This window comes from Sarcophilus harrisii, chromosome 1 (genome assembly GCF_902635505.1).
Source record: "Sarcophilus harrisii chromosome 1, mSarHar1.11, whole genome shotgun sequence".
NCBI classification, from domain to species: domain Eukaryota; kingdom Metazoa; phylum Chordata; class Mammalia; order Dasyuromorphia; family Dasyuridae; genus Sarcophilus; species Sarcophilus harrisii.
The window spans coordinates 529,130,855-529,152,817 of record NC_045426.1 but is presented as its reverse complement, the minus strand read 5'-3'; the positions used below and the strand labels follow the sequence as shown (position 1 = coordinate 529,152,817).

Here is a 21,963-nt window from a genome sequence, read left to right as displayed (position 1 = left end):
AAAAATCCCAAATATTAAGTATGATGTCTGGCACTTTTTCTAATACATATTGTTATATATATATATATATATTTTAAATTGGCTATTATATATACTAATGATTATTGTTTTATGTTATTTTATTATGTGACTAGTAGCTAAGGATATAAACTGCAAGGAAGTAAAGAGAGTAGGAATATATTATCTCTAGTCTTTTGAAAGGACAAAATAAAAGACCTTCCAAGACTTGTTACAATATATTTCAATAGGATTAAATACAAATAATGGTTTCACGCTAACCATATCATAATGTTTTTAAGAAGGAGCAGTTGGTGTTGGTCTAGATAAAAATGGGGTTATTATGGATAAAAGCACATATAACCAAAAAGCAATAAAATACTATTTTTCACATATTTGTATTATAGATTGCAGAACTATTTAATTAGATGATTATTTTTAAAACTTTATGATAAAGGAGGTTAAAAATTGAACCACTAGGTTTTTCCTTAGAAACAAACTTCCAACTAATAAATTTAATATCCCAATTTTAAAACTTGAGAACCAGAATTACTGCCAATAGTCAAAAGTACTAGTTCAAAGGTCAGAAATTTTAAAAATATCTCATATGCTCAAATGAGCTTCTTTACAATACTTTTTTTAGATAAGCAAGGAAATCTAAGAATATTTCTGGATTTTAGTACCTTAAATCAGCTTCAGGAATAGACTCAAAGATTCTGTAATTATAGCATTAAAAAATGACTATTTTTGATCGATTAAGAGAAAGAAGTGCTGTAAGCATTACTTAATTCATTCTCAAATATATCTTTGTATTATTTCTTTGGCTATTTCCACCAAGATAAATTGATTTAAAACACAGATTTTTTTTAAATGGGGAGTAAGATCAAGAGAACTGGTCTCAGACCTTGATTTCCAAAGAGATCTAGAGATAACTAAGGAGTAAGGGCCTTTATTGATGTTATTTAGTCATTTTCACTGGTATTTGACTCTTTGTGATGCCATTTGGGGTTTTTCTTAGCATAGACACTAGAATGGTTTGCTTTTCTTCTCCAGCTCATTTTACAGATATGGAAACTATGACAAACACAGTTAAGAGTCCAGGGTCATACACACAGCTATAAAGTGTCTGAGATCAGGTTTAAATTCAGGAAGTTGAGTCTTCTAAGACTCCAAGGCTTCATTAACAACTGTAAAAACATTTCTAAACCCAAACTAATTCTTCCACACATACCTAAATCATTTAAAAGTTCATGGTAAACTAAACTTTTCCTTTAAAATTAAAATTTGAGGTGTAAAAATAAAGTTAGGAATAGAAATAGATCATAATAAAATAAAATTTCCCATTTTTTAAAAAGTATTCAATAATTTTGATTTTAAAAGCATTTTCCCTTTAAAATAAAGGTTCTTAAAATGGGATGCACAGACCTAAAGAAGATGCATGAATAGATTTCACAGCATCTGTGAAGTTGGATTGGGGGGGAGAAATTACATTTTTATTTAAATATAATTGGTTTCCATTGTAATCCTGTGTATTTGATTTTATGTATTCAAAAACACCATTATGAAGAGGTGTCCATAGGCTTTACCAAAGAAGTCCACTAAAGAAAAAAGGCTAAGAAAACCAGTCTTAAAAGAAAATTAACAGATAACAACCAATTATAAAAAGCAGAAAGAGATAACAAATGTGAAGCAAATCTTATATATCTTATACAGGAAGATTTGGGTTCAAATCCCATGTCTGATAAACATGGGCTGTGTTATCTTAAGGAAGTTCCTAGGCAACTCTCTATATAACTAAATTGTATCATAATTATTGATCCTCAAATCATAGGTCCAAAAGAAAATCGGACTCAACACTAAAAGCCAATGTGTGATCAGCATAGTTTACCTCAAATGCAATCATAAAAAAGTCTAATATGGTTTTTTGACTGCCTTTTTTTTTTTAGTACCTTTTCCCCTTTCTTCTTCTATTTCTTCCAAATCATGATATAAAACTAATGCTCTATATCTTGGAGTTTAATATTCATCATTCTTAAATTGTAAATAGGAATAAAATATCACATCCATCCTTAAATATTTAAATGTATCTAATTTTATTAATGTGAGCATTTTCTCCAGTCATCTGAATGAAAATTATAACACATCCATGCTTTTCTGTTCTTGCAACCTGGCCCTATCTTACTTTTCCAACTTTAAAAAAACATTAGTCTTCTTAACAGTCATAATGATATTCTTGTTATTCACAAACAATGTTCTATTCTTGTCCGGTCATGTAGGGCTATCTTCCTCATGTCTTGAATTATCTTCTTCATTTCTGCTTCTTAGACTCCCCAAATTTCCTTCAAGACAGCTCAAGTGTAAACTTCTATATGAAGTTTTTCCTGAATGACTCTTCTCCCCAAAGTTTACCTTGAACCTACTTTGTACGTATTTTAAATGTGATTATATATAGTTTCCCCATTGAAAATGTAAACTATATAAAGCCAAATATTATTTAGGTGATAGTGGATAGAATGCCAGGCCTAGAGTCAAGAAGACCCAAGTTCAGATCTGGTCTCAGACATTTACTAGCTGTGTCACCCTGGGTTAAGGCATTTAACCCATTTGCCTCACTTTCCTGATGTATAAAACAGGAATAATTATAGTAGCTATCACTCAAAGTTGTTTTAGGGATCAAATGAGATAATCTTGTGTTCAAATCCAACCTTACACATTTACACTGTGACTCTGAGCAAGTCAGTTAACCCTGTTTACCTCAGTTTCCTCATCTATAAAATGAGCTAGAGAAGGAAATGACAAATCACTCCAGTTCTTCTGCTAATAAAACCCCAAATGGGGTCAACAAGAATCATGACACAAATAATAAGGATTGAACCTTAAATATATACTTACATACCATTCATTAGATACTACATACTAACTACAATTATGGATTATACTGACTGTGGAAATAGTTTGTATACTGACATAATATAAAACACAGATATAGATAAATCTCCAAATTATGTGATTTAAAAAATATTAAATGAGGCATTTAAATGATTTTGTCTCCTTGATAGGAAAAAAGTTTCTTATTCCAGTAGTTAATTCACTATTAGTTCAGGGTATTCAATACCACATGTGTCAACTGAATTTGCTCTAATCCACAATTACCGTATCACAATTCTATTTGTCATCTCACAAATCCATGCTATTACAATTATAAGAAAAATAATCAAAAGAATATGGATGATTTTAAAGCTTTAGGCTATCTCTTAAAGTAGAATTTCTAAAATTTACCAATTTCAATTAAAATTTATTCCCTGTCTGGGACCAATATAAAACATCCTAAAAGCAAAAGCAAGAAATTAAGAATGAGACATCACAAAAACAACTAAAAAAAAGAAAGTAGATATATTTCTATTACAAGTTGGAGTCTATCCATTTAACAGAAATCTAATATTTACAATTAGTTTTATCAATAAGAATAAAGTAAAATTTGATTATTATCTCATAACTGCCAGGGCCATTTCGCTCTTAATGTTACTTATATAATTCTATTACTTACATTTTTCCATTTATTATCAACTGGTTGTAACAGTGTATTAGAAGCAGTACTTTGGGACTGGGATATTGAATCCTAAAAATAAAAGCAACAACAACAAAAAAAAAAAACAAAAAAAAAAATTAGAGAAAGAACAAGGATTAGAAATAACTACTTTGTTACCACAAAGCATATATAATTTAGGAAAATTTTTCACTTTGGACAATGGAAAATTTAACTACTAAAGAAAAATAACTTCCTCATTTATGGATAAAGGAGATAATTATTTATTATTAATCAATTTCACTGCTACTATATGATTTCTGTAAATGAATGGTTATGTCATATTTTAATTTCTCTAATTCTGATAAAAGTCTATTAACTGTGGTCAATTAGTATTTCTTTAAACAAAAAAATATAACTTATCTATCTTCTAGTAACCAAAGATCAAGAATATCCCTTCACAAAGACATTTAACTTCGTAAATATCTACAATATTCATACAACATAATTAAAAGACAAAAAATTCAAATACAATTTTAGCTTTTTTACATAAACTTGCATTATCCAAATTTTACTTTACACACACACACACACACACACACACACACACGCTCTCTTTCTCTGTCTGTCTCTGTGTGTGTGTGTCTCTCCATCCCTCCCTCCCTTTTTCTCCCTCTCCCCCACTTTCTATCTCTTTCTTCCTTCCATCCCTCCCTTCTATTCCATTTTCCCTGACTGCCCACTCCTTTTTTCTCATGATTTAAGCTAGGATCGCAATGGCTGGATCTAGACCTCATATGTTTCTGTTCCTGTTTTCTCTGCTCTGTCCCCAAGTGTCCTTGAAACATATATAAGTCCCTCCCTACCATAGAGGCACTTCTTCTCCTTTCTTATCTCCCTCTCTTCCTATGCACAAGCAAATTTGAATTACATAAAAATCTATGTAAAGGTCCATGAATAAGTCATTTACACAAAGCAAGAACTATCTGTACATGCTTTTATAAACTACATTACCGTTGTAACGTGAGTGGTCTCTGTAGTAGAACTTGCAGAATTCTGTGGTCCACCCATATGCATCTTGCTGATGTGAGTATTTAAGCTACCTAAACTTTTGAATATACAGCTACATTCTGTGCAATTATATGTAGGACCATTCTTAACCTAAAGAATTATTTTAGAAAAAAACAATTAAGATTATTACAATGATTTATTCAATTAATTAATCATAATTAAATTATAGCAAACATAACTAAAACAACAAATTCCCATGAATTTTCCCTGCTAAATAAAACTAAGGAAAACAAGCCCACTTTGGTTGGGTGTGGGGAGAGAATTTTTGCTTGATTCTGTTTAAAATAAATGTCAGCCTTACATTTCATGTATTTTAACATGAAATAGATATAGGACACAAAGATTATATTTTATAATCCAACAGCTCAATGATGTTTATGTTCCCTCTCTGATTGCAACCCAACCTTGACCACTAACCTTTTCAATTCTTGGAACATATTACAAACAAAAAAACTATGTCAAGATTGTGCCAAGATATCAAAGATAATCAAAGATATCAAAGAAAAAAAAATAAAAACAAAAACACAAAAACCATGTTGGTCATGTGGCAAGAATGAAGAACTATTCTTTGATGCCTTCCTACCCTCAACTTTGTTAAATGTAATATTTAATAAAGAGGTCCACCAATATGCTGGCTGCCTTCTCTTGATATTGCTAGGATAAAAGCAGAGAACATCGAGTTAGCCATATCTCTTCACTATGTGCTTAGGCCATCTTTTTGCAAAAATACATTTCTTTAATATTATCCTTTACACCAATTCTCCTGCACAATTCCCCATTTGTATTAATATTTTGAAATTCACACTAAAGCATGTGCTCATATATATGATTCCCTTCTCAATGGCTCTTTCAATAATTCTCAACTTCCAAATCCTTGAAGGATGCAGTGCAACATGACTTCTGAACATAGAACATGACTGGAAAAGTATTGGTACTATGTGCAAGATACTATTGGGCTAAGCTCTTAGGATTCAAAACCCAAAAAAGCCTCAAAACTTCCCTGTCCTTGAGGAGCTTAAAAATCTACTGACAGATGAATATAAGATAAGTAAAAACAAGGTTAAGAGACATTAACAATTGATGGGATTGGGAAAGATTTTACAGGAGGTATAATTTGAAATTGAGCACAGAAGGACATACAAGATTCTAAAAAAATAGACGCGAAGGAATGAATTCCAAAATGTCGAGTACAGGTGACAACTAATAAGACTCTGAGCAAGAATACAGTAAGTAAGGAGGAATAATATGAGATAAGGCTGGAGAGGTTAGTTGCAATTACACAGGAATAAGCCTTAAATGCCAGCTTAAGGGGCTTTGAGTGTTATCCTAAAGGCAAAAGGGAGCCACTAAAGGTTTCTGAGAGAAAAATAACATGAACAGACCTTTGCTTGTGGAAAAAAGGATGAATTAAAAAGGCAAGAAATTGTATACTTGGAAACCAGTTCTGCATCTAATATAACAGTCCATGTAAAATGTGACAGTGGTCTGGATTGTCTCAGTAAGCTGGAGTACAAAGGGAGACAGATGCAAAGGATGCTGTGTTGGCAACTGACAATGCTCAGACAATGACTAGAAATGGGACAAGGAATAAAAGTTAAAAACTTAGGATGACTATAGGGTTGCAAGCCTGATTAGAATAACAGTGACTTCTAGTGACACATCTGTCAGAGAGAGGATGCAAATAATAAATTCCATTTTGGATATGATGAGTTAGGGAAGCTTCAAGTTAAGCTGTCTAACAGGCAGTTGTTAGTGCAGGACAAGAGCTACAAGTAAGTTAACATGGCTGGACATAAGATTTAGGAAACATCTAAATAGAGGTAACAATTGAATTTACAGTAGCAAAATCACAATCATCACAAGATAACTGGTGTTGGAAAGATTAGTTTTTAGGTTAGGGAGCAATTTAGGATTACTGAAAGAAATGAGTAATTTCTCAAATATATTATAGCCTGAATTCTCATCTTTCATATTCGATTCTGGTTCCTACTTAATCTCCATCTTGAATGTATGTCAGATAAACATCTACAAACAGGCCAATTCTGGAAAACAGCATGGTACAACCCTTTTTGATATGAAGACTGTTGATCTGTTTTGAATCATTTTTGATCTCAGTGAGGAGGTCTCACATATTCTTAGGTCTGATGCAATTTACAAACCATACATAAAAAAGACCACCTGTAGAATCTCCTCATTTATAATAAATTCTTCTTCCATGTTTACTCAAATGTCAACTTTTAACAGCTTTCTACATATATTATTAAAAACCAAGTTTCATCATATGTATCTTAATGGAATCACAATTTCAATGAAACATTTCAGAAATTTACATACAATCCTAAAGACAGTGAAAAAGAAAATGAAATTGTCAATACTGCAAGGCTGCAATATAACTGTTCAACAAATAATAATCTCCTAGTATAAGTATAGTTCTTTTTTTTGGGGGGGAGGGGTCCAAACCTCTGATTTAATGGATGTCCTTTACATTTCTGGTGAGGATTATTTTTACCATTCTCAATTAACCTCTGTTGTACATTAGGTAGTGAGTTGCCAGGGCACCAAAGGGTTAAGTATATACAAGCAAATTTAATACAAATGAGAATACATTAAGTGTAAGGAAGAGCATAAAAACAAATTAAAGAAAGAAAACTTCTACCTAACTGCTTAAGAAGCGCTTTCATAAAGGTAGCATCTGAGCTGAGATTTAAATGAAAAAAAAATAAATAAAAAAAATTAAAAAAAAAACAAGAATAACAACAACAAAACCTTCAATATGTATACAAGAACATGCAAATTAACAAATATAAATTAAAATAAATTTATTAACTTCTACAATAAAGTTACAATTTTATCTTTAAATGTTAAATGGCATTTGAGTATAGAGAGGTACAGAGAAGCAAAGAGGAGATTAGACAATACACTACTTCAATTTGGGGCCACTAGATGTTATAATGGGCAATGAGTTACTGCAACAAGCAAGGCAAGGAGAGGAATAAAGCTCAGAACACAGGCAGTAGCAATGGGAATAAAAATAAGAAAATGAAAAAGGCTGAAAATAAGGATGAAAAATTAAGTGGGAGCCAGGTAGTAAAGGGTCCTGAATACAAGGTAAATAGTTTGCATTTCAATCTAGTAAGAGACAGGACATCACAAAATTTTTGAGCAAATGAACAGTTCTGTGCAATAGAAGAATTACTTAAGCACTAGCATAAAGAATAGGTTAAGAAGAGATAAAAATCTGCAAGTCATACACAAGTTCAAAAAAAATCAACTTTTCAAGTATCAACTAAGCTAGCAGTGTGATGTGGCAGCCCCAAAAACTAATGTGATCTTTGGGTACAATAACACAACTGGGTACACTATTGCATTGTTGGTTGAATTGTATACTAATCCAAGCCATTTTAGAGAGCAATTTGGAACTGTAATCAATGGGCTATTAACTGTGCATAACTTTTGATCCAGCAGTGTCTCTATTGGGTCTTTATCCCAAAGAGATCATAAAGGAGGGAAAAGGACCCACATGTACAAAAATGTTTGTACCAGCTTTTTGTGGTGTCAAAGAATTGGAAATTGAAGGGATGTCCATGAGAGAATGGCTAAACAACTTATGATACATGAATATAATGGAATGTGATCTATAAGAATGTGTTCTATAGGAAATGATGAACAGGCTGATTTCAGAAAAGCCTGGAAAGATTTACATGAACTGATGCTAAGTGAAGAGAATAGAACCAGAAAAACACTATACACAGTAACAGATTGAGTGATGCTCAACAATGATTGACTCACAGTGATCCAAGATAATTCCTAAAAATTTTAGAAGGAAAATGTCATCTACATCCATAGCAAAAACTATAGAGACTTAATGTAGATCAAAGTATATTTATTTTCACCTTTGTATTTTGTTTTTTTTCTTTCTCATTTTTCCCCTTTTGATCTGATTTCCCCTCCATGATTCATAAGAAAATGGGTTAAAAACTGATGGTACATATATAATGCATATCTAATTGCTTGCTGTTTTGGTAAGAGGAAACGTAAAAGAGGAGAAAAAAAACGGAACTCAAAAATCTAATACAAAAATGAATGTTGAGAATCATAGCATTAAAATTTTAAAGAATTAAAAAGTCCAACAGGCACACTCCTTTAAAAAAAAAAAAAAGACACAGTTGTCAAAAATATGGAAATAATTATCTTTCTACAATCTAGCTCACTAAGACTACGTTTGCAATACTGTGTTTATTTCTGGGTGTCAGTTTAATAAGAATATAAAAAAGCCAGAAAATGTCCTGAGAAAGGCAACCAGAATGTTGAAAGGCCTAAAATCTATACCACATAGAGATTTTCTGAAAGAACTGAGAATGTTTAGCCTACAGAAGAGAAAGGGAATATGGACGCTATTTTTAAATATTTGTAGAGCTATTGCATGGGTGAAGAATTAGGCTTGTTTCTGCTTTGTCCCAGAAAACAAAACTAGGAGTTATATAGAGGATCTAAAAAGATAAATTTATACTTGGTTAAAAAAAAAAAAAAGTAAATATACATTTGATAATAAGAACAACTCAAACTTTAGAAGGGTCCAAAAGGAGAATGAGCTACCCTACCCCATGTGAGTATAAGTCCCTTTATTTATTTATTTATTTTTTAGCTGCAGTCTTCAAACAAAGCTAGATAACCATTTCATGAGTGTGGTATAGTAAAAATTCCTTTTGGATATGGATTGTGTTGAAAAATAATAACCAAAATAGCATTTATAGAGCACTTTAGGATTTGCAAAGTGTTATATACATCTCATTTGACCCTCATAAAAGCTCTGTCAAGTAGATTCTATTATCATCCTACAGATGAGGAAACTGAAGCTGAAAGAGGTTAAGTGACTTGTTCAGCTAGTGAAGTCTGCGGGCAGAATTTAAACTTAAGTCTTCCTGACTCAAAGTCTACTACTCTGATCCACTATATCAACTAGTTGCCAAAATAGCTACTGACATGCCATTTCATTCTAAAATTTGATGATTTTATACCACTTTTTCTCTTTGGTCTAATCTGCCCCTATTCCCTCCTCCAGTTCCCATCCTCTGAAATTATGGAAGGGCATGGCAATCTAGGATTTTTTGAACTCGGATATTTTATTAGTTTATAGTATAATCTGAATAAAGGCTAAAAAATACTAGACTGGATAGTTCTAAAAATGACTGTTGGCCATAATAAAACTAGAAGGGGGGAGCATAAACAGATTAATATATTTTTAAAAATTCAACTAATATGTATTTACTGAATCAATCAATAAGCATTTACTAAATGCCTACATAAACAAAAATGAAAAGCCCCTTTCCTCAAAGATCTCACCTTCTATCCTGAGAAGTAATTTATGTGCATACATACAAAGTTAGTATGAAATAAATACAATGTAGTAACAGCTAGGAACATCAGGAAAAAAAGCACTATTAAAATTTCATAATGAAGTTTCTAGGGGAGGAAAAAAAAAACTATCTGCTCTTGTTGCTTTCTCTGTATCTCCTATCACAGTTCAGACCTTTGCAATCTGGCTTCTGATTTCATCAATCAACTATAATTGCTCTCTCTAAAAATTAAATCAAATTTCTCAATTCTAATACTTTTTTGACCTCTGCCACATATGCTGTCATTTTCTACCTTCCCTCCCTATATACTCTCTACTCTGGGTTTTTGTGACACTGTTCCCAGTTGTCCTCCTGTCTTGACTATTCCTTTATTGCATCATCATCATCATTCATTCCTCACCCTCTAAATCTGGATAAATCCCAAAATCAGTCCTGGACTTCTTGTTCTACATTCTGCTTTACTAATCTCATCAATTCTCATTAGTTTAATTATCATCTCCACTATTGACCACAAGACCACATAGTAGTTACTGACTAGTGAACATTTCAAACAGAATATTAGATAGGCAACTCAAACACAACATGTTCAAAAAAAAAGATTCTTCTTTCTTCAAATCTCACCCTCCTAATCTTCTGCATTTTTGACAAGTGCATATATCACAGCATATAGTCAGCTAAACATACAAACTTTGTATGTATGTGTATTTTATTTTTTATTATAGTTTTTAATATTTACAAAACACATACATGGGTAATTTTTCAACACTGACCCTTGCAAAACCTTCTGTTCCAACTTTTCTCCTCCTTCCCCCCACCTCCTCCCCTAGATGGCAGGTATACATACATACAAACCTGAAGTCTCCCAAATCACTCATACTTAAGCAGTTTCCAAGTCACATTTTACCAATTTCACATTTAAACTCATTTCTAGCTAATTACATTTCCAATCAAACCTACTGGATTTTTCCATAGGAAGTTTGGGGGAAAGATTATATTTGCCCAGAAAGATTTATTCTGATATAGTTTTGAAGTTTCTATCAAATTATAATATTCATCCTTAGGCTAATTAAAAATATATCTAATTAAATTATGAATTAATACTGAAATATGTAAAAAATTAAAAGTATACATTTTTAAAGCACAAAACAACTCTAATTTTGAAAAAAAATCAAAAGGTGGATTTCATGATGAAAGGTACAAGTGGCTGATGTTGAACAAGTTTAGGCATCCCGTGTGCAATAAAAGAGGGTTAAATTAATTAATTTCTAGGTTTCATTCTAGTTTGGACAATTAGACTTCTTCAACAGTGCTGGAAAATGCTCAGATAAAAAACTTTATTTTCCACTAATAAACAGAATATGTGACTAAATAATGAAATGACATTCAAGGAAAATTAAGATCTACTTGGCTATAATAAAAACAGAAAAATTACTTCATATATTTTAAAATACTATAAAAGCAATTTTTTTCATTCAGTTAAATAAATTAACATGACTAAAATAACTTTCACCCAAAATGAAAAAAACCTAAAAAACCATGACACAATCAAATAAGTATTAAACAATTGCCTAATAGAGTTATTAATTCATTCATCAGATAGCAGATATCTCTAATTATATAGCAGATATAGAATAAATTACAAGTCCAGTGGAGAAATGAGTCATTAATATTCAAAGCAATACAATTATAATACATGCATTTTATTAATTACTTTTTCTAATTTTATTTTCCTTTTTCACATCAATATTTTAACTTCCTCAAAGGAATTGAGATTCTAAAGTCCTATACTGACATATATTTTTATTACCATAAATACAGGTGACATTCATTTTTCAAATAGATATAACAGTTGAAATAAATATTGAAATATTCTACTCACCCAATTAATTCAATGTTCCCAATAAATAAGTAAAAAATCAAAATGGTAATTTGATGTAAAATTTATAGACTACTCAATTATTAATTCTGATTCTATATGTAAAAAAAAAAATGAGCATATAAAAAGAGTCCATTTATGATAACATATCATTATCTAGTAAACTTACCTCTGAATGAACTCGCTGTATATGGGACTGAAGATTTCCTTTCTGAGAAAAGGCCGCAGGACAAAAGGCACAGGCATGGGGTTTTTCACCAGTATGTTTAATCATATGGGTCTGCAATGCCCCCTTCTGGTTAAAAGCTTTTCCACATTCACTACATTTAAAAGGCCTTTCACCTAAAATGAAAAAATTACAAAAACACAATCCCATAGTTGGGGAAGCTCAAGTCACCACAATATGCCATAAAGAAAAAAAAAAAGTCCATGTAAACAACAACAACGACAAAAAATTCTACAGTTTCTTTCAATAAAAATATATGACATTAAAAATTAACCACTTAATAATAAGTAATTATTTACATCTTTATACCTTCTTGAAGTTGGAATTGTTTCACTTTCTGTGCTTACATGCCAAGAGACCAGCAAAATGCTTAACACATAGTAGGCTCTTAATAAAAAAAATTGCTATTTAAGAAACTAGTAATTATTAAAATTTTTTCTCTTCTGTGAATTTTTAAACTATCATCTCTTGAACAAATGAATTTTTAAACACAACCATAACAATCATTCATCTATGAGCTGATCATTTAAGGGAAATTTCATAAATACAACAGAATAAAATCAAAATAGTTGGCTAGACATTCAAGGCTCTCTACCTTCTGACCCCACCTACTTTTCTTCTAGCCTTCCCTTCACTCCACTAGCTCTCAATTATTCTTTGCTATAGCAAAATCATAGGGTCTTGAAATATCTCTTGATTTCCTTCCTCTACCACTCAAATTTTTTTCATGCTCTACCTCTAAACCCTTTCTCTATATAATAATTCTACTTTATTCTTCAAATTCTATTTCAAGTGTTCCTCAAGATACCACCTCCCCATACTTGCAACTCTCCTAATATTCTGTATGTCTACTTTTTATGATTATTTTAATAACCATTTGTCTAAGTGAACTTCCTTACCAGAATACAAACTTTTAAAGGACAAAGACCATTTTTTTTTTTTTTGCATCTCCCTTTTACATAATCCTGCACAAATAGGATCTAAATGGTTGGTGAATTTTAAAATATAAACATATTTGCAAAATTTGGTATATCTGTTATCTATCAAAAACCTAATAAACAATATTCTAAAAAATTTGTGGAAGTTCTCTATAAATGTTTTCATTTCTCAAATGTTTCATTTCAATGCACCCAAGGTTACCAAAGCATCCATGAGTATAATGTCAGTGTTTTAAATGGTATTTTTAAATTGTTCAATGTTTTAAAAAAATAATGCAAAAGACAAGGCCTCTTGAAAAACATGCAAGAAACTGAAATCTGTTTATCTAGTAAATACTTCATTCATAACTGATTAACTTGGACAAGTCACTTAACTTCTCAGAGCATGCATGAAGCTTTTAGCAAAAATCTTTTCCAAGATCTCTCAGAATTGTAAATTCATTAGAAGATTCTCAAAGGCTTCAAAGATTAGGATGATATGGTTGTTATAGTAACATATTTTTTCTTACTGGTACAAAATGAATAAAGTCTCTAAGAGGTTTCTTGCCAAACCCTGTTCTCAAGAAACTCAGTCAATGGGGGAGAACACATGCAAACCATATGTACAAATAAGCAATATACATGGTAAATTAGATATACTCAATAGAGGACACTCAAATTAAGAGAGATTGGGAACAGTTTCCTACTAAAAAAAAGATTTAAGCTGGTACTCCTTGAAACCAGGAGGCTAAGTGAAATAAAGGATAAATGTAACACCAATGAGGATTATAGCAATGATTAGGAGCTATGTTGTTCAAAATTAAGCAAATAAAAATGACAATCTAAATGAAAATAAATATTTACAAAAAAACATAAATTTTCCAGATTATCAGAAAGTAGTAGAAACTTTAATAACTTAATCTAAAAAAAGGAAATTAAACAACCAATAAATGAGCTCTTAAAGCTTTATCCAATTTTAAGTTAATAGAGTTATAAGACAAAAATCAGTAGCCTTTTAAAAACAATTAGACCATTAGATACTTTTAGCATTAAAAGTGTGCTGAATTTAACCTTTTCTTGATAATTTAAAAAGTATTTCATGATCACTATAAATACATGGGAAATGGACTGGAATTTATTTGGCTTCCACAGTGTTATGAAAATTAAATTGAAGAAATGAATCTTATATTAGAAAATCAAAATCCAAAAAGGACAGAAAAGAATAATCAGGGATGGTAGTTTTATAACTTTGCCTCCATAAGAATGAAAGCTCCCTGACAGAAGGGACTAGTGATGGAGAGATGGAGATTCACATTCTGTATCTTCTATAACATCCAATTAATGGAAAATCAAAGGAGGGACTTGATCTTCAAGACAGGGAAAAAAACACTGTCTTTGCTGTTCAAAGGTGTGTCTAGCAACCTGGCACCCACTCTTGCAGGAATGTAAAATAATGATCAGTGAGTCAGTAGAGTTCTTCTAAAGATATTTTGTTTCTTACGACATAAATTAACTGCAAAATTGACTGTTTTAATAAATATGAATGTCTTCTTGAATAAAACACTTTTTAGAATATCTGATGGGGTCTCTAAACCAGCTAGTGAACTAGCTATTCTCAGGAACTGCTAAAAGGGCCCATCCTGTCCTTATTATCAAAGTCAGGGGAGATTTGGAGAAACAAAATCAGGGAAGATTTGGGGAAACTACCTCAGAAAGAATTAAGGAATTTTGATCTTAGAGTAAGAGCAAACTGGCTTAAGACTCCATCAATACAAGATGAGAGTTTAATTTTTCTTTCTAATAAGAAAACCAGCTAATGGGGGGATAAAAATTTTAGAAGAGAAATCACACGATAATGTTAAAGACTTTAAAACTTCAAAACACAATGCCAAAAGTTTATGATTATAAATTGGCCTTCGCTAGGTTTTTCCCAAATGGCTCCCAATCTCTAGAAAGCACTCTCTTCTCAACTCTGCTTTGAGAAATCCCACTGGTTTTTTCAAACAATTCCATAACCACCATTAATGTGAAGCACTTGCTGATCACCTTAATTGCTTGTACCCTCCCTTAAACTTAGCTTTCATTTAACTATTTAAAATTTATTTGAATTTATTCGGACTGTATTTCTTGTCTCTTCTATAATAACACAAGCTGCACATGAGTAGGGTCATCCCATTTATTGTATTTGTATACCCAATACTTAATGCCTTGAATATAGTGATAAGGTCCAGGTCCCTAGGATTAGAAGAGAAAGCCTTGTAGTACTGATAAAATTATTCCCTGAAACATGTAGAGAAGGGCATTGATGGGAATCAGTTCAACCTTAAAGACTTCCTCCTCTATGGAGGTCATGGATAGCCCTACCTTGTATCCAGTCAGAAATTCAAGTTACATCAAACTCCAAGGTTAAATTTCCCCTATAAATCTGTCCATGGCCCACACCATCTTTGTTGAATTGCTTTTGGAGTTAAACCCACGATGTCATTCTGTCTCATGGTGTCTTTCTCCTCACTGCTGCCCCATGATGTTTTTCCTCTCATTCCCCCAACATGTCTCATGTTGTCTTTCTCCTTAAATCTAACAACTCTTTTAGGCTGCCAGTCAATAGTCTACACTCCCACTTCATAGCATGTTCCTTTAATGTAATCTTCCAAACTCCTTTTCTTGGTCTCCCAAATCTATTTTACTACCTCTTCATTTTGACTAGAATCTCTTCTAAATAAACCTACCTTTTGGCAAAGACAATGGCCGTTGTGAATTCTACACATGACCCAAACCCCAACATTTAGTGTCAAATGCTCTCCTCAATTTCATCAAACACATCAAAAGTAGCCCCTTAATAAAATTCTGATTATTTCTATTTAAAAGTTTCAAATATTTTAAAATCAAAAACATTTTTTGTACCTGTGTGTATCCTAATATGTCGAGTTAACTGGCTTGGTTTTTGGAAGGTTTTTCCACAATGTGGACATGAATAGGTGAATCCACTTCTGTCAATGTTCCGATTATATGACCTTGTACTTGACACCCTGATGACAAAGAATGTTCATCATTTAATCAGTATTCATTCTTATACTTTCAAAATTTAATCTCATCAGAATGTTTATCAGATTTTTCATAAGAATCTTACATAAACCTCTATCAGAAATCAAAACCCGAAATACAGGTCCTGCTACTATGAACTTTATTTTAGAAATTCCAAATGTTTAGCAAGTTCCTACACACACACACACACACATACACACCCCCCACACACAAATTCATATAGTCATGGTGCTACTAGGATGAAACAGTCAACAAGTATTTATTAAATTCTTATGTAACTGGGCTGTACTAAACACTGCACTGTGAATTCCTCCATTAGATAGACAGGGTATTTACTGTCTTTAGCCTGTCTTAGTAACTTCAGAACTTTGCATATAATAGGCTCTTAAAAAGTGCTTATTGACAAAGAAGGGCAAAAAAGAGTTCTTGTCCTCAAGAAAGTCAAGTACTAATGCAACCTACAAACTCTTTAGAAATTTAGATATATAATGTACTAGCTACATTAAGAAATGAGAGATAAAGACTAAACTGGAAAGGTAAAGTACTGAGGGAGTCTGAGAAAGGCTTCTAGTAGAAAAGTAAAATTCCAACTGAGACATGTAGGAAGGCAGTGAAGCCAGGAGGCAGAGATCAGGATGGAAAGCATTCCAGATATGTAAGACATAGTGAAAAAGCACCGAATAAGATGAAATGTCTGAGGAACAACGAGGCCAGCATCACTTCATTGTAGAGTGTGTGGAGGGGACTAAAGTATAAGAACACTGGAATGGGAGGTAGGGAAAGGAAGGTCAGGTTTTGAAGGACTTTCAAAGTCGAACAAGATAACATTTATTATACTGAGGAAAATTATCCCTTTCTATTCTTTTCAACATTTTAAAATAATTGAATGCTATATCTACTGAAGGCACTTTCCATACCTATCAATCAGGAGTTATTATAAGTATTTGCTTTCCTCCAATATTAAAACAATTTTGCAATTATGATATAGCTCTTAAATGAAAAATAATTCTTAAATATGTATTTTCATAGCTAATATCATTTTGTTTTTAGTTGCTATTCTTATTAATATAGACCTTATTATTACCCCACAAATTGTCTTAACACTATATCTAAATACGTACATTCACAAAAATCTTCATAATAAATTATATACACATCTAAATAAATTTTAGTGAAAGTATGAAAAGGAGACAAGCAAGGTTTTACTAATATTCTACAGGATACTACATCATTACAGTCTCATATAAGTTGAATGCTAAAGAAAATATGCTTATTGTCTATTCAAAAAGAGTATTTTATTTGATAAAATGCCTCCATAAAGATCTTTTTCAACTTTTTCAGAATTATTACTCTCTTTTAAAGACCTAACAAGTGGTTAACTTCAAAACTGTCAAAAAAAATACTCCTTAATCTTATTTATTTATTCATTCATCTATCTATCCATCCATCCATCTATCGACCCATTTATTTATTTATTTGCTTACTAAATTTGTTTATTTATTCATTCATTCATTCATTTATTTCTTTGGTTGGTTGCCTGGCTAGTTAGTTAGTTAGGTGTAAAACAGGGAGAGAAATATATTAGTGCCAGTCATGTTTGACTATCTTCACAGATGATGTACAATGCAAAGTCTATATGCAACACAAGAGTCTCTATTGATGGATTTGTTGTTGTTGTTCAGTGTTTTCAATAGTGTCCAAATTTTGATTGAGGTTTTCTTGGCAAAGATAGTAGTTTGCCATTTCCTTTTCTAGCTCATTTTTACAAATGAGCAAGTAAGGCAAACAGGATTAAGGGACTTACCAAGAGTCTCAAGCTCTGAGAACATATCTGAACTGAGGAAAATAAATTCTTCATGATTCTAAGCCCAATGCTTTATCTCCTATGCTATCTAGCTGTTTCCTAAATTAAATGAGCAAATTCTTTATTTTTTGCTGTTTCACTTAAGTCATGCTTGAAAAAGACACAGTCATGAGATGGATTGCCTTCTTTGTGAATAGAAAGGGATCAGGGTCACTAGACTTGTAAAGTAGAACATGGAGGAAAGTAAAGTATAAGACTGGAAAAGTAGGAAGAGGCCAAGTTACGAAAAGCATAAAAATCAAAAGGAGGATTTATACTTGTTCCTGGAGGTCACAAGAATCAACAGAGGATTGGAAGGGGGGTGGGGGTGGCAGTGGGGGGGGTGGGGAGATTAAAGGAAGAGGGAAGGCAGCATTTCAGGAAGAGTATCTGGACAGCTGAATAAAAGATGGACTGAAAAAAAAAATCTTTTCATAAGTGTTTGATAAAACCCAATTCTTTGAGCAGTGAGTTGATCAGTGGAATAGATTAGGCACCCAAGATTTAGTAGTAAATAATCTTAGTAATTTAATGTTTAGTAAACCCAAAGATCCTAGTTTTGGGGATAAGAACTCACTTTTTGGCAAAAACTGCTGGGAAAACCAGATAATAATATGACAGAAACTAGGGATAGAGTTACATCTTATACCACATAACAAGATATGGTCAAAATGGGGACATGATTTAGACATAAAGGACAATACCTTAACAAATAACTTAGGAGAGGCAAGGAATTTTGCTTTCAGATCTATAGAGAAGGTTAAGAAACCTTAACAACCAAATAAGAGATAGAGAGCACTACAAGATATCAAACGTCTAATTTTGATTATATTAAATAAAAAGATTTTAACAGAAATAAAACCAATGCAACCAAGATTAGAAGAAAAGCAGAAAGCTCAGAAATAATTTTTACAGAAAGTGTCAGTCTCATTTCTCAATTATGTTATGAATTAAGTCAAATTTATGAGAATACAAGTCATTCCTCAATTGATAAATGATCAAAGTATATGTACAGTCAGCTTTCAGATGAAGAAATTAAAGCTAACTATAATCATATTTTTAAAAATCTTAAAATCAGTACTGATTTAAAGAAATGCAAACTCTAAGGTACTACCTCATAACTAATAGTTTGACTAATAAGACAGAAAAGAAAAATGATAAATGTTGGAGAGGATGTAAGAAAATTAAGAGATTGATACAATATTGGTAGAGTTAGGAACTAATGTAATCATTCTGGAAAGCAATAAACTATATCCAAATGGCTATAAAATTGCACATAACCTTTGGTCTAGAAATACTATCATTAATTCTCTATCACAAAGAGATCACAAAAAAGGGGGAAAGACCCACATACACAAAAATATAACAGCTCTTTTTGTAGTGGCAAAGAATTGGAAATTGAGGTAATGTCCTTCAGTTGAAGACATGAATGTAATGGAATACTACTGTGTGTAAGAAATGAGAAGCAGGATGGAAAAATTTAGAATGAACTGATGTAATATGAAGTGAGCACAATCAGGATAACATCGTACAAAATGAAAAATAAAACTGTGTAATGATCAAGTAACAATGACTTTGATCTTTTCAGCAATACAATGATACAGAACAGTTCCAAAGGACTCATGATGGAAAATGATGGAATTTGAATACAGATCAAAGCATAATATATTTTCACTTTATTTTTTGGCTCATTTCTTCTTTCACAACATGAGTAATACAGAAATATGTTTTACATGATTGCATATATTTTAAAAAGTCTCATTTCTAAGCTATATAAATAACTGATTTACAATAAAAGTTGCCAATTATTTATAGCTATATAGAGAGGGGACATCTGAAATCACTAATAATTAGATACAAATTAAAGCAATTCTTACATCATATCTCAACACCTACTAGATTAACAAAAGTTGTTTCTCACCTCTTCTTGCAAAAAGTTCTTGGGGGAGGGGGGAGGAATAATTCCTTCAATATCAGAATTGGAAAAGTAGAAGTTAATGACTCCATAAGATATCAAGAAATAATAAAACAAAATCAAAAGATTGAAAAAATAGAATATAAAATTTCTCAGTGGGGAAAAAAATATAAGCTGAAAAATAGACTCAGAAGAATTTAAGAATTACTAAACTACCTGGAAGCCATGATTTAAAAAAAAAAAAAAAAAAAGAGGGAAGGAAGAAAGGGAGAGAAAAAGGGAGGGAGGAATGGAAAGAGGAACAAAGTCAGAGAGACAGAAAAAGGAAGGGTGGAGGCAGAGGGAGGAAGGGAAGGAGGGACGAAGGAAGGAAAGGAGAAAAGGACAGAAGGAAGGGGAGGGAGGAAGGAAGGAAGGAACTTGGACATCATATTTCAACAAATCACCAAGGAAAACTGCCTTGATATTCTGAAATCAGAGGATAAAATAGAAATTGAAAAAATTCACCAATCACCTTATAAGATATCTCAAAACGAAAATTCCCAGAAATATCAGAGCAAAATTACAGAGCTCTTAAAGAGAAAAAATATCGTAAACTGCCAAAAACTAACAATCCAAATCCCCATAGTCAAATTACACAGGATTTAGCAGCTCATACATTAAAGAAACAGAGGGCTTATAATGATATTCTGTAAGGCAAAAGAGCTAAGGTTACAACCAAGAATCATCTACCAAAGCAAAACTGAGTATAATCCTTTAAAGGGAAAAAAAAATTTTATGAAATAGAGAACTTTCAAGCATTCCTAATTAAAAGAACAGAGCTGACACAAAAAATATGATCTCAAGATACGACTCAAGAGAGGCATGAATGAAAAGATAAACAGGAAGAGAAAAGTAAGATATTCGATATGCCTAATGTGGACAGATGATCTTGTAACTCTTAAGAATTTCCTAACTTTGGAGCAATTAGAAGGAATATATATACAAAGAAGAGAGTAAGCATGTAAAGTGAATAGGATGGAATGATATAAAAAACAATTTAGAGTTCAGAAAGAAGATTATATTGGGAGAAAAGGGAAGGGAAAAATAGAATGGACATAAATTACCTTATAAAAAGAGGCATGGTTAGATCTTTTTACTGAGCTTTTCACTGAAACCATGGTACATTCGTTTAACATGACTTCCTTTGCAGCAATGTTTTATAGCCATTCTTTGCTGTTTATCTTTCATTGTTTTTATAATAGTTTTTTATTTTTCCAAATACATGCAAAGATAGTCTTCGACATTCACCTTTGCAAAATCTTGTGTTCCAATTTTTTCTCCCTCTCTCTCCCCTAGACAGTAATCAATCTAACATGGGTCAAACATGTACAGTTCTTCTAAATATATTCCCATATTCATTATGCTGCACAAGAAAAATCAAATCAAAAGAGAAAAAAAGAGAAACAAAAACAAGCAAACAAATAACAACAAAGGTGAAAATACTATGCTTTGATTTACATTCAGTATCCAGTTTTCTCTCTGGAAGCAGATGGCTCTCTCCCTCAAAGTCTATTGGATTTTCCCTAAATCACCTCATTGCTGAAAAGAGGCAAGTCCATTATAGTTGATCATCACATAATCTTGTTGTTGTATACAATGTTCTTTTGGTTCTACACTTCCTTTAGCCTCAGTTCATGTAAGTCTTTTCAGGTTTTTCTGAAATCAACCCAATCATTTTTTATAGAACAATAATATTCCATTACATTCTTATATCATAAATAATTCAATTATTCCATAACTGATGGGTATCTACTCAGTTTCCAGTTCCTTGCCACTACAAACATTTATTTTTGGCAAATGTGGGCCCTTTTTCCTTTTTTATGATCTGTTTGGGATATCGTCTCAGTAGAGACACTGCTGGATCAAAGGATGCATGATTAAATCTTTAAGAGAGATGTCTCACTCTGGTTAATTTCTGGATTAGGAAATATAATAGAAAAATACTAGTCCAAACACAATAATTAGTTATTAAATACAAGAGCGAAATCATTTCTCACAGAGAGATGTGATTATTTTTCTATTAAGTAAATAACCAATTATTAAATTGGGATTGAATATTTTTTTCCCTTTATTTCCTCAATTTCCTTAATTTCCTGTATTTCCCTATAGGCCAGTCAGTCAATCTCTGAAGCCATTATTAACAGATGA

General features: G+C 31.9%; 1 protein-coding gene across 7 annotated transcripts in view; it reads right to left on the bottom strand.

Annotated features, from left to right (window-relative positions):
* Positions 1-21,963, bottom strand: part of ZNF236 (zinc finger protein 236) — a 226,146-nt gene that overhangs the window by 127,490 nt on the left and 76,693 nt on the right. For all 7 annotated transcript variants that reach the window (XR_004230997.1, XM_031946721.1, XM_031946717.1 and 4 more), the window contains 4 exons: positions 15,875-15,999; positions 11,997-12,169; positions 4,538-4,684; positions 3,545-3,616 (listed from right to left, as the gene is read on the bottom strand). Coding sequence is in view for 6 of the 7 variants with exons in the window: in XM_031946721.1 (XP_031802581.1) it covers positions 3,545-3,616; positions 4,538-4,684; positions 11,997-12,169; positions 15,875-15,999 (517 nt within the window). In the remaining variant the exon portion in view is untranslated. The remainder of the gene's footprint in view (positions 1-3,544; positions 3,617-4,537; positions 4,685-11,996; positions 12,170-15,874; positions 16,000-21,963) is intronic.